Source organism: Lissotriton vulgaris, chromosome 5 (genome assembly GCF_964263255.1).
Source record: "Lissotriton vulgaris chromosome 5, aLisVul1.2, whole genome shotgun sequence".
NCBI lineage: Eukaryota > Metazoa > Chordata > Amphibia > Caudata > Salamandridae > Lissotriton > Lissotriton vulgaris.
The window spans coordinates 235,230,021-235,244,729 of NC_141693.1; the positions used below are offsets into that span (position 1 = coordinate 235,230,021).

The 14,709-nt window shown below is 45.8% G+C and overlaps 1 protein-coding gene across 4 annotated transcripts in view; it reads right to left on the reverse strand.

The window, feature by feature from the left end:
- Positions 1-14,709, reverse strand: part of GRIN1 (glutamate ionotropic receptor NMDA type subunit 1) — an 851,805-nt gene that overhangs the window by 178,200 nt on the left and 658,896 nt on the right. For all 4 annotated transcript variants that reach the window (XM_086921247.1, XM_086921250.1, XM_086921251.1 and 1 more), the window contains one exon: positions 10,107-10,264. In XM_086921247.1, coding sequence (XP_086777373.1) covers positions 10,107-10,264 — 158 coding nt within the window. The remainder of the gene's footprint in view (positions 1-10,106; positions 10,265-14,709) is intronic.

The following is a 14,709-nucleotide window of genomic DNA, read 5'->3' on the forward strand; positions in this document are numbered from 1 at the left end:
GGACCCAGGGCTTGGGGCTCCCAGTGTACTCCAGGCTCCTATTCGATGGAGGACGTAGGCCTCCCATTTGACCCAGGGCTCAGGGCTTTCATAAAACCAAGCCTGAGAGCTGCAATTGGACTGAGGGCTCCTTTTGTATCACGGCTAAGGGCTGCCTATTGACCCAGGACTCAGGGCTCTCATTGAATCAAGGTCATCGGAATACTATGGCTTCCTTTCTAACTTAAACTGAATCTTTAGGGCATCCAAGTAAAAGGTAATATGTTAATAGGAAGGGCCACGTGGGAAATGGCAAAGGGTGACGCACTGTCTGGCCTATTAGTGGCAGGAAAGAGACTAGATCCAGAAACTCTGACTCTCTTTTCAAGCAACTTAGATAATATACTTTGCACCATGGTATTTATCTAAAACAGAGAAGCAACCACTCTCAAAATACACTGATGTCACTCATCATAGAACATCCCTTCCTCCCTTAGTTATTAATTCATCACTCCACATCCCACCACTGTATCTAGGCATTTCTATCGCCATTAACTCCACCAACTCTCCTATACATCATGTACAATTTACCATAGTCAACTTCTGATACCCATTGCTGTTCCACACTTTTCTTTTCCTCAACACTACCATACCATACCTCCCCAAATTACCTCTACTGTCCTTGCATATTTATCCCATACCAACCTATGTACTCTACTTCTACTCTTAAAATATCACCCACATATCCTCTTTCCATCACTTCACGACTCCTCTCATGTGGCAAATCAATCCTCTTAAGTCTATACTCATCTCCCACAACAAAGCTTAATCCTCATCCAGCCTGCATAGATGGGCAGTGTCCCTCACTTCATCTGCAGTTCTCACATCCCTCTCAATCACCAAGGATTTCTGAAACAAATACTACAGGCAAAATAAAAACGTTATACACTAAAATCATCTCAAAGCATTGATAGTCAATGCCTCCAACTCCAAATCCACATATTCTGCCTATATCTCCTCCTTCAACAACAGCTTTAATTAATTCAGTTTCCAATACAACCATCATTAAATAGCACGATTACAATTCTAACAATCTAGAATCTTGGAGTCAAAATTTCAATTTCTGTCATTGACCCATCAAATATCACACAGCATCTCTTCTTAAAGTAATATATTCTCCCCTGTACTCAATTGTCAATTTGAGAAATCCTTAAAGTTAAACCCTTACATTGTTGCTCAATTTGGGACCCACACACCATTCACCATTCACACAAGTCCCAATACTACCACAATACATCACCAAACATCTGACCACCATCACCTTCTTCACAAAGTCATATACTCTTCTTTACTAAAAATGATACCACTAAATCCTTTGGAAGTCTCTTTGAGCAGAACAGTGACAGCCCAGACATCTGTGATGCAAGAAGGAACTCGTCCATAAGTGTCTCACCCATCCGCTCAGTTTATTACACTATAATTCACAAGAAGGAGATCCACCAAACTAAAGGAACGCATTGGCCATGACTGCAAAGGAATATGCACAATGTAACCTGGCTCAAACCCACTCTGCCTATAAATACACCTCACAATAGCTAAATTGTATACTGATCAATTAGAAAAACAAATCGAATATATTTAAACTACTGACTGACTTAAAACCAGACTCACTATTTGTCACAACATGACTGGGAGACGACATGGGTTCAGTCCTTGATGAAGCAATACCACCATAATATTGATTCTTTACTGTGAATCAACAGGGAAATAAAAGAGGAGAATCAGCACTATTTTCCAGGAACCCTTATCAGCTACAACATGGACAATAATATGATACAAGGCTGAAAAGCTTTTATTATTCGGTGCGATCCCAATCCTATATCACCTTTTACTTCCTCCTGCTATAATGACCTCCATCCAATTATGGAACTTTTACTGGCACCTTTTAAATGCAATATCAGACCTATCCTAGTCCAGCTCTAACCTACACTTTCTTGGTGACTTAAATATGTGTTTCGACAAACGTCAAATGCCTCAACCAAATGACATCTTATCAGGTTTGGCCACACACAACCCAATCCATATTGCCTTTGTGCATACCCATAATGCATGTCATACATTAGACCCAATATTCTGCTCCTCATGCATTATAACACTCCAGGGAAATGATCCACTCACTTGGACTGAGCATCACCCCATATCCTTCTTACTAAAGATGCTTTAAAGACTCTCAACTACCTCTTCGCATTTGGCAGCAACCTTTAGTCTCAGAATATATAATCATACATCAAAAGGCTAGGAAAATCCACAAGTCAAGCAGCATTTACAACACCAAATGCCCAAACAAGAACCTGTGTAAAATTCCAAAATCCTGAAATCACTCAATAACTATCTATCATTCTCAAGACTGCTGCGGTGAACTAGCAACTCACTATACCACCAAACCAAACACTGAAGACTCCTATCTTGCAAACAAGAGAAACAGCTGTCAAACTGAGATGCCGCCTAAGCCAAGCATGCTAGACAAAAAAAGCATGCATCTCTACAATCTTTCAAAGAAATTACAACAACAGAATGTGTGGACATTGTGAAAGCCCCCGACCCAGCAGGTTGGAGTTTTGGTCCATACCCAACAAAAATATTCAAGAAACGTCTACCATAAACATCAGTGGGTATACCAATACTGAGTCGAATTACGAATTATCTGCCCGCTGGAATCTCTACACAGTCTTTAAGGAAACATACATTCAACCACTAATCAAGAAGAACAACCAGACCCAGAAGACCCTAATACCTATTTACCAATTTCTATGCCTTTCCTTGGCAAACATTTCCAACCCCATCTGCTACAATTACGAGAATGACACACATATAATACTCAAACTGGAAAACCCCAAAGGCATACAAAACATTAAACACAAACTGTATGGGTGACATGAAAAAGTCTTAGATTAAATATATTAGAAACTAAATTTGGGGAGTGGAAACATATGATCCATTAACGCTCGGCCTAAATGATCTAGAAACGTTTCCAAAAGTATAAAGTGGCATTGTCACAGACTTTGCACTGTGACTGAGAAACCAAGTGGACACACTTATCAAACTGGCCTCCTACACTATGTAGACACTCTGTCACATTGGACCCAGTATTGCATTTCAGCAAATGGCTCAAATAACAACATAATTCATCCTCTCAAAAGTTGATAATACAAATGGTCTGAATCAAAGGAGTCCTCTCCCAGCCATGAGATAACTTCAGAGAATTCAGAACTCAGTTGCATGGTTAATTTTATACCCACAGACCACCACACAGATCTTCCCTCTCCCTTGTAGGCTCTCTACTGTTTGCTGGTCGAATGATGATGTTCAGTTTAACTATTATGGTTCATGTGTAATGCCAGACACAATAGAGCTTCTGAATGCTTCCAGATTAAAATTAACAAATACTCCCAATCTAGGGATTTACATTCCATACAAGAACCACGCTTAATCAATCCCACTTACAAAAAGAGAACGGTCATTGGCACTACTTTCTCTGTACAGGCTTCCCAGTTATGGAATTCACTCTTGGTAAAAATATGAGCCACTAACAACCATCTGGAACTTAGAAGAATGGTAAAGAACCCGCTATTCCCAAACTAATAAACATGGGTTTCCTGACACACATTCTTCTACAACATTGATCCCACAACAGGAATAAAGCCTGCTCTGTCAACAATCAGAAGCTCTGGTCAGCTTGTCAAGATCTTGTGCAAGAACGTAATCAATCATACTTGCCAACAGATCTTCCTCTCAGCCAATCCCTTTATAATTACTACTTAAATAAAGTGATGTCACTGACCATGCCCTGACCATGTCCTGAATCATTTTTGTCCACCATAAGCGTGGAAGGGTATACTCAGATGTGAGTCCCTAGCTCATTGCACCATCAGGATTCAAGCAAGCCGGGCCGAAGACGGCTGAAATGCCAGAAACCGGTCCCCGGTAGCTTGTTTCCTTCCCAGTATAAGAATTGGCTTGGTAGTTTGGTCTGCCCTGTTCCCATGATGCACTGGGCCAGTGTCAGACTAATTTGCATATAGCCAAGTTCTGAGCTGGGATGGTGCAGTGAGCAAAAAAACGGTGATGGATCAAGCCCTGATCTTTGGACTGGGTAAGAGTGGTCTGCTTAATTCAGACACTCTGTTCATCATCACCCCCTTTTCTGAATCATTTTTGTCCACCATAAGCGTGGAAGGGTATACTCAGATGTGAGTCCCTAGCTAATTGCACCATCAGGATTCAAGCAAGCCGGGCCGAAGACGGCTGAAATGCCAGAAACCGGTCCCCGGTAGCTTGTTTCCTTCCCAGTATAAGAATTGGCTTGGTAGTTTGGTCTGCCCTGTTCCCATGATGCACTGGGCCAGGGTCAGACTAATTTGCATATAGCCAAGTTCTGAGCTGGGATGGTGCAGTGAGCAAAAAAACGGTGATGGATCAAGCCCTGATCTTTGGACTGGGTAAGAGTGATCTGCTTAATTCAGACACTCTGTTCATCACCACCCCCTTTTCTGAATCATTTTTGTCCACCATAAGCGTGGAAGGGTATACTCAGATGTGAGTCCCTAGCTCATTGCACCATCAGGATTCAAGCAAGTCGGGCCGAAGACGGCTGAAATGCCAGAAACCGGTCCCCGGTAGCTTGTTTCCTTCCCAGTATAAGAATTGGCTTGGTAGTTTGGTCTGCCCTGTTCCCATGATGCACTGGGCCAGGGTCAGACTAATTTGCATATAGCCAAGTTCTGAGCTCGGATGGTGCAGTGAGCAAAAAAACGGTGATGGATCAAGCCCTGATCTTTGGACTGGGTAAGAGTGGTCTGCTTAATTCAGACACTCTGTTCATCACCACCCCCTTTTCTGAATCATTTTTGTCCACCATAAGCGTGGAAGGGTATACTCAGATGTGAGTCCCTAGCTCATTGCACCATCAGGATTCAAGCAAGCCGGGCCGAAGACGGCTGAAATGCCAGAAACCGGTCCCCGGTAGCTTGTTTCCTTCCCAGTATAAGAATTGGCTTGGTAGTTTGGTCTGCCCTGTTCCCATGATGCACTGGGCCAGGGTCAGACTAATTTGCATATAGCCAAGTTCTGAGCTGGGATGGTGCAGTGAGCAAAAAAACGGTGATGGATCAAGCCCTGATCTTTGGACTGGGTAAGAGTGGTCTGCTTAATTCAGACACTCTGTTCATCACCACACCCTTTTCTGAATCATTTTTGTCCACCATAAGCGTGGAAGGGTATACTCAGATGTGAGTCCCTAGCTCATTGCACCATCAGGATTCAAGCAAGCCGGGCCGAAGACGGCTGAAATGCCAGAAGCCGGTCCCCGGTAGCTTGTTTCCTTCCCGGTATAAGAATTGGCTTGGTAGTTTGGTCTGCCCTGTTCCCATGATGCACTGGGCCAGGGTCAGACTAATTTGCATATAGCCAAGTTCTGAGCTGGGATGGTGCAGTGAGCAAAAAAACGGTGATGGATCAAGCCCTGATCTTTGGACTGGGTAAGAGTGGTCTGCTTAATTCAGACACTCTGTTCATCACCACCCCCTTTTCTGAATCATTTTTGTCCACCATAAGCGTGGAAGGGTATACTCAGATATGAGTCCCTAGCTCATTGCACCATCAGGATTCAAGCAAGCCGGGCCGAAGACGGCTGAAATGCCAGAAACCGGTCCCCAGTAGCTTGTTGCCTTCCCAGTATAAGAATTGGCTTGGTAGTTTGGTCTGCCCTGTTCCCATGATGCACTGGGCCAGGGTCAGACTAATTTTCATATAGCCAAGTTCTGAGCTGGGATGGTGCAGTGAGCAAAAAAACGGTGATGGATCAAGCCCTGATCTTTGGACTGGGTAAGAGTGGTCTGCTTAATTCAGACACTCTGTTCATCACCACCCCCTTTTCTGAATCATGTCATGAATGATGTAATATGTGACATCATCAGCAGTGGATTGCAGGTGCGCAAGATATAGTGAGTACAACTAACTATATCGGAGGAATTTCAATGGTTTTGTATGAGTGAAATGTCCAGCTAACTATAACACCCCTAAAACCTATGTTTTTTCAGTAAATTTCTAAGGTTTTTTTTTTTTTTTTTTTTTGGTGAACCTTTATTTGGAGCACATGTGATTACAGATATGGGCCTACAACCATCACGGCCGGCCGCTAAACCAAGCCAAAACTTTGCAAGCAATATGCACAGTTATAACAGTTCAGAGCCCAGGATAATAAAATAACAGTACATAGTTTGTAAGCGGACCCACTAGCTTGAATCAGGATTTAAAAGGTTCATTTTCAATAAAGAACTAAAAAAAGTGCCGCACAGTCGCACCCAATCCCGCAATAGTGTACGAATCAGGATATCCGGAATAGCAATGCGGGGGGGGGGCATCCGGGGATAAAATATACATAGCAGGAGAACTGGCGCACATTCCCATTGTGTAACAAGTCTATACCCCGCCCCTCAACCCCAAACACACCGCGAGGAACATGGGCGACGGCGACACTAAAAGAGAAGAAAGACTAAAGGGCCATAGAAACAAATACTAGTCTAACACCCATCCCGCTACCCCCCACCCTGCACACCCGCAGAAGGCCATGGCCTACCCCCCAGCCGCATGCCTGTCGCCCTAGTAGAACCCGAAATATAGAAGATAGAGAAAGGGAAGAAAAGAAAAGAAAAGAAAATAAGTGGAGGAGGGCCCTCATCGCGCCGCCCGGCCCCGCCCTTCATCCCTTCACTTCAAAAATCCCAGAGAGGAAACAATACCGTAGGGATGAGTAACAAATCCTAAGCACAAGAACAATGAAACATCGATCAAAGATTCCCACTGCACCGATTGTCAGTAATAAAGCAAATAGATTGTAAGCCACCACATCCCTGACCCCGTCTGGCAGTAGTTCCGCCCAAAGGCCTCTCATTGATCAATGTAAAGCACAGTCCTGAGAGTCCAAACAGCATGGTTGAGCCCGGACGGGGCGAAGCCATAAAAGAGCATAGTAATCCAAATCTATCCAAATATAGATAGCAAAGATCAGGCAACAACAACGCCGGTCTCATGAACCTTCCAAAGCTGGCAACCAATAATATCATCCAGGAAAGGAGAGTTAAACAGTCTGGCCACCACCGCAACACAACCCGGTCAGTCCAAGGAGGAAAACAGCGCCCCAGCCGCCAGCCGGACACGTGTCCAAAGGATACATCCATACGAACATTCAAGACAGTCCGCGCGGGCATGGGAGCCCGGTCTTCAAGTGGCCCAAGGTGCCCCAGAGGATCCATAACCTCCTCCATGGATACAGCAGCAGGTTCATCGGCCGGCCCCTGGAATAGGACCGTGGCCGCCATAGATGGCGAAACAGCAATGGCGTCCATCCTTGCACCCAGGTCTCGGACATGGCAATCAATGGTCTCATGCAAAACTGTTAGGGCAGCCAACACGTCCCGGGGTGTGAACTCCGTCGTGTGTTGCGAGCATCCCAGCCCCATCCTTGCAACAGCCACCCAACCCGGACGTGAGCCGTGGAGAAGGGCACCAGCCGCCATCTTAATCCAGTCGGCCCCGTCCCTCTTCACCGTATTCAGGGACCAGGCCTTACTGTAAGGGCACCACGGGATGCGTCCCCAGGGCAAACGAACTGTGGGGCAGGGTCCAGAAAGGAGAGTCACCAAGTCCCGCCGGGCCCCGGGAGTCGCCCGCCTATGTCAGGGGCAATCCTTGGCTATGCCCGGGCAACAAAATCTGGGGAGGGGGCAGGAGTCAAGCGCCCCCTCCGATCCAGCGCCACCACACTGCCCCACAAGGGTCTCCGACAAGCGGATCGGGTCTTGCCCCCCTCCTGTGGCTAGTTTTGGCCCCGGGGACACCATCCCCCGGGGCCGTTTCTTTTAAAAAATATATTTTTCTTTTTTTTTGGGAGGGGGGCCGCGTGGCCCCCCTCCCGGGCCACTCTGCCCCGGGGACCCCATCCCCCAGGGATGGCCCTCTTCCCCCACAGTCCCAGTTGACTCCCGGCATCCTGCGGGAGCTGGCATTGCTTTTCAACATGGGGAGCAGCTAACATGTTGCTCCCCCTGTGGAAAAACAATCTGCTTTCCTAATTGGAAGAGAAAGCAGGTTTCCTGCTCTCTCTTCCAAATAGGAAAGCAGTTTGCAATGACAGGGTGGGAGCCACGAGGCTCCCGTCCGGTCATTGCAAACTACAGTGTCCCGTGGGTGAGCACCCGGGGACACTGCAGGAGCCGGCCCTGGGGGGTGGTGGTCCCCAGGTCCATCTTTGGCTCCAGGAGGGGGGCCGTGCAGCCCCCCTCCCACACTTTGAAGAAGCCCCGGGGGTGGTGGTCCCTTGGACTGGGGAGGCCTCAGAACACCCCCCTCACTTAAAGTTTTGAAGCCCCGGGGGGTGGCGGTCCCCGAGGCTGGGGGGCCTGAGAGCCCCCCCACCCATTTTAAACAAGCCAGGGGGTGGCGGTCCCCGGGGCGGCGGGGGGGGGCCCGTGAGCCCCCCGCATATATTAAATTAGAGCTCCGGGGGTGGAAGTCCCCGGGGCTGGGGTGGCCTCAGAGCCCCCCCAGTTAATGTTTTAAAGCCCTGGGGGGTTGTGGACCCTGGGGCTGGGGAGCCTCAGAGCCCCTCCACCCATTTTAAACAAGCCCCGGGGGTGGCGGTCCCCAGGGCTGTGGGGGAAGCCTGTGAGCCCCCCGCAAATATTAAGTTAGAGCCCCGGGGGGGGTACCGGTCCCCGGGGCAGTGTGGGGGGATTGGGACCTCCCACACTATTTTTTTTATAATGCCCCCGGGGGCAAATTACCATATTTAGCGTGGGAGACCGCGTTTCTTTTTTTTTTATCGCCAGGATAGGCGGATCCTGCGCGCATCCTCCTGTTTAAAAAAAAAAAACTTTTCAGGCCTTGAAGGTCCTTGTGGGACGTCCTGAGCAGGCCTAGGGGGTCAGGGTGTTTCTACCCTGCCCTCTTTTTGCGTTTTGCAAAGTTTTTTTTGGTTTTCTTGTGCCTCGGTTCTACCGAAGCACAAGATGGCTGCCAACATTTTCTGGTTTGGAGTGTTGACAGCCAATTAAAATACAGCTTGTGCACGGCAGGGTGCACGTAGGCTTCGCTTTGGGTACGCGGATCCCTCCGTGGACTCTCCGAGGCCATAGATATATAAATGACTTTAACTGTCATTTACTCAGGAACTACTGAACGCATTTACACCATTAAAGCAAAAGGCACACGTCTGAACTAAGAACTACCTCTTTGCCAAATTTTGTGTAATTCTGTTCAGCAGTTTGGGCTGTAGCTGTGGCTAAAGGTACTATGGGAAATTGCATGGGAAAACGTGTTTTGGGACCCCCTTTTTTCTCGTCCCCCACTTGACAGATCACCGTGAAACTTTCAGGATAGGAGCGAACCAGAGCTGGCCAAAAGTTTGGGAAATTTCGTGAAGATTCGTCAATCTGCGCCAAAGTTATCCCAAATAGAATGTTGCGGATTTCCTAAGCATAATAGGTCCTAACTATATCTACCTACTGGCGACCGCCAGTAGGTAATATATATATATATATATATATATAGGGGTTGTATGTGAAATGGCATTAATGATGCTTCATATTATTGTGAGCTATTTTCAACATACTTTTATACTTCTAATGCAATACTACTTTATAGGGTAATATGCACAAAAGTAGCTTGGATGATGTCATCAGTAATGTCATAAATTATCTCATAGAACATATCATGAGTGAGGAAATATGTGAGGTAATCAGCAGTTCATTGGCGATGGCGCAAGTTATAGTTAGCTTTGAAACTATAACCAGTGAATTTCTGTGGGTTTTTTGTAGTTCAAAACATTACGTTGGCATTGAAAATTTCACCTATTACGTCACTTTAATATTTTTTTTCAGTGAATTTCTAAGGTTTAAAAAAAATCATATCATATTATCACACCTAACTACAACATATCACATTCACCTTTGTTTTTTTCAGTGAATATATACACCATAACCTTATATTGAGTTGTCAGAAAACTATTTTCATGTTGACCATTTTGCCTAGGAAGCCTGCAGCACTTTGACCTATGAAGAAGCCCTTACTTGTCCCGGACAGCCTGGATGGCTTCGGCAGCGCTCTCATAGTTGTGTTTCTCCATATGCCGGTACATGGTGCTCAGCTCGACCTGCCTTCGAAAATAAATATCCACGGAACTCTGCTTCACCGTGGCATAGATAAACTTGTCAGAAGGGTTGCGCAGCTGGAATACAAAGTGAACATATAATACTTTAGGAGCAGCAGTGATATAGCTAAGTTAGTGAGGATAAAAGTAGAAACATTTTTCTGCATGATTTAAAAATTATACTGTCCCGTTCTTCTTTGAGCGAGACAACCATTTGACAATGCCTTTGATGACGAATATATAATTTTATATTTACATTAAAAAGTACAGTGAATGCTAAAACTAAAGCCTCTACACTCAGAATATATGCTTGAATGGGCTTGATCTGTTATTAGCTAAATATAGGATACACTTTGACAATGACGAAGCAAGCAGCTAGTTATGATGCATGGATGTGCACGATAGAGCTGCTGCTCTGCATTGAACAGGAAGAGAACTACACGGGTCTTAGACATCCGAAAAATCAACTCAGAAATATGTTGTTGATGCTATCTTATCAGATAAACAGTGGCTCACCTCCAAATGTGTGGTCTTATATAACGAAATTCACAGCGAAAATCACATTGGCAGCATAAAGTGATCACATCATCGTTCAGACAACTCAGGGTACAAAATGTAATGAAGCATCATCTAAAACCATCCCCTGCTGAATATTAATCAGACCCTTTTGACTTAATTTCATCTGATGTGTCAGTACAAATCTAGTGACATACAAAACAAGAAAACAAGTTACTTACCTGTAACTACAGTTATCCAGTATTGGTATCTTTCATAGATTCACATGCCTGAATCATTCCCCGTCGTCGAGGCGGGAGTCCCACGGTAAATTATATATATATAGCAGTGCCTAAAAACCATTAGTAGTAGGCTAGAAAAGGATATAGGCCCAACTAGGCCCAAAACTTAGCAGCCTATCTACCTCATTATGTAAAAAGAACTGAAAATGTAGCCTCAGCCAATCAGCTAACCTCACCCTCTAGAACCTTCCCAGCCCAGGCAGTTCTCCTCAGATTTTCCCAGCACAAGTGAGAAGTAGTATCCTATATAAGAAACTGCCTTGCCGGGGAGGAGGGTGGGTGCATGTGAATCTATGAAAGATACCAATACTGGATAACTGTAGTTACAGGTAAGTAACTTGTTTTCTTATCCAGTATTGGGGTATCTTTCATAGATTCACATGCCTGAATCAGAGTAGCAAGCAGTAATAACCATAACTGTCGGTAGAGGAAGGTGGGAGACAATCCAAACCATATATCCCCACACAACCTGGAAGGTACTAGAGCAATAACATATCTCAACACATATGCAAAATCATGACAATACCTTCATATAATATGTATCTATATATAGAGCATTAAAACAGTATATTAGCAAACATGTAGCAATAGAAAAAAGAATAACCATAACAGGCTGACCTCAGTGAAGAAGATGCTGCAACACTGCTTCTCCCACTGACGTATCTCCATGTAGCACCGGCTGCAGGCAATAGTGCTTCGTAAAAGTATGCACACTTTTCCATGTAGCAGCACAGCAGATGTTTTCCAGGGTCACCCCTGCAAATAGGGCTGTAGACGCTGACATCATCCTGGTGGAATGCGCCTTAACCGTTCTTGTCAGGGGCTTGTTCGCTTTCTCATGACAGAAGACGATGACAGAGGAAAGCCATCTGGCTATAGTTGCCTTCGTCACTGCCTGACCACGTGTAGCTTGTCCATAAGCTACAAACAGTTGGGTAGATTTGCGTAAATCTTTTGTCTTTTGTAAATAGAATTTGAGGCATCTTTGGACATCCAAGGAATGCAGCATCCTTTCAGCTGGAGTCTTGGGGTCTGGAAAGAAAGTTTTGAGTTTCACCGGTTGGTTGATGTGAAACTGGGTCGGAACTTTGGGAATAAACTTAGGATGAGTTCTAAGTGTCACACAATTTTTTGAAAAATGTAGGAAAGGTTCTGATATAGTGAATGCTTGTATCTCACTTACACTCCGGGTTGAAGTGAGGGCTAACAGAATAGCCACTTTCCAAGTCAAGAATTTAAGTTCCGATTTATGAATTGGTTCGAAAGGCCTTTTCAGCAATTGAGATAACACAATATTGAGATCCCACTCAGGAGGAGGAGGCCGCACTGGAGGGAAAACTCGAAATAATCCTTTAAGGAACTGTTTAATTAAAGAAGAAGAGCACAAAGATGGTTTGTTGTAACTCTTCCTGAATCTGGATATGGCAGCAAGGTGAACTTTGATAGAAGAAAAAGCGAGACCTGATCTGGCTAGAGACAGCAGATAAGGCAGAATCCTCTCTGGAGGAGCCTGTAGTGGATGGACGTCATGCTCTCCGCACCATAAACAGAATCTCTTCCATTTGAAGCGATAGGTTCTGATGGTAGACTGTGCACGAGCCTGAGATAGAACAGCTCTACAGTCTGGAGAAATCTCCAGGTCCTTAAACTCTAAGAAATCAGGAGCCAGGCGTGCAAGTGTAGCGACTGAGGATCTGGATGAAGTATTTGTCCTTCCTCTCTTGTTAGCATTGAAAGCGTCGGTTTGAGGCGCAGTGGAGGTAGATGGGAGAGTATCAGAAGCTCCTGGAACCAATACTGTCTCGGCCAGCGAGGAGCAATTAGGATTAGAGAGCAACGCTCTCTCTTCATTTTCTGTAGAACCTTTGGGATGAGAGGAATCGGTGGGAAGGCATATGCAAAGATTCCGGTCCACCTCATCAACAGGGCATTTCCTCTCGATCCTTGCTGGTGGAACCTGCTGGCAAAGTATATGCATTTGCTGTTCTGTTGCGTGGCAAACAGGTCCAGCGTTGGTGTGCCCCAGAGCTGGAAAATTGTTTCCACTTGGCGTTGTTCGAGTTCCCACTCGTGACATCCTGTGAACGATCTGCTGAGATCGTCGGCCAGAGAATTCTGAATTCCCTGAACATGTTCCGCTCTGAGGGAAATTTTGTGGTGGAGTAACCATTCCCACATTTCCTGCGCTTGAAGAGACAGAGCCAGAGATTTTGTGCCCCCTTGCTTGTTTACGTAAAACATGCTGGTGGTGTTGTCCGTGCGCACCAGTACTGCAGAGCCTGCAATTCTTGGCAGGAAGGCTCGCAAGGACAGGAAAATTGCCCTCAACTCGAGGCAGTTGATGTGTTTGTGCTTGTACTGATGGGACCACCGTCCCTGCACTTGAAGGTCCTGGAGATGACCTCCCCAACCCTCCATGGAGGCATCTGTCGTTAGAGTAAATTCCGGTAGGGTCTGAAGAAAAGTGAGCCCCGGAGACAAATTGTTCTTTGCCGCCCACCATAGAAGAGCTTGTTTCATCTTGGGCGTGACCTTGATACGGTCCTCGAAAGATCCGTCTATCTGCCGCCACTGTCGATGCAATTCCTCCTGGAGAGGCCTCATTCTGAGTCGAGCCAGTGGAACTAGATGGAGTGCGGAGGAACACATCCCTAGCAGGGAAACAAACTGTCGGACCGAAAGAGACTTTTTTGACCCTATTTGACTTGCCAGCTTTGTGATCTTGTCCTGACGAATTTGGGTTAAGAAGGCCTTGCACTGAGAAGTGTCTAGTACTGCTCCCAGGAACGTCAGAATTTGTTTGGGTTGAAGTTGAGATTTTTTGGCGTTGAGGGTCAAACCCAGATTTGAGAACATTGACAGAGCACTCTTGACCGATTGCCTTGTTGAAGTCTTTGTCGGACTCTTTATTAACCAATCGTCGAGGTACGGGAATACTTGGATTCCCTGTGACCTCAACGCAGCTGCAACTGGGACTAGAGTCTTGGTAAAGATTCTTGGTGCAGACTTCAGGCCGAAAGGGAGCACCTTGAATTGAAAATGGACACCAGCCACTGTGAATCTCAGATACTTGCGGTGGTTTGGATGAATTGGAATGTGGAAGTAAGCGTCTTCCATATCCAGGGAAGCCATGAAATCTCCTTCCATGAGGCAATTGAGGACATCCGTGAGCGTCACCATGCGGAAACTCTGCTTTTTCAGATATTTGTTTAAGTTTCGTAGATCCAAAATTGGACGCCACTCTCCTGAAACCTTTTCCACAAGGAAGAAGCGAGAATAAAACCCCTGATTTTTCTGGGATGTTGGGACTTTCTCTATCGCATTTTTGTGCAGCATTTTCATGGCTTCCATGTATAACAAATGAAGACGAGGAGGGGAGGGACCCCTGGGCGGTGATGTTGGAGGTTTCTGCAAGAACTCCAGAGTGTGTCCGTGTTTGACTATGTCCAGAACCCACTGATCTGAAGTTATCTTCCGCCACTGTTGATAAAAGGCGGAGATCTTGGCGCCCACGGGGAGGGAGGGAAGGGAGGATGGTGTCCGGCAAAACTCACTGGCGTTTATTTGAATCGCGTCCCTGGTAGTTAGAACGTCGTTTCCCTCCTTGACGAGAGAAACCCGCTGACGATGACTGCCGATAGGACTGCTGGTAGTACGGTTTATTTTGAGGTTGATACTGGCGGTTTTGCTGATTTTGATAATGTCCTCTTGATGAAAAACCACGGC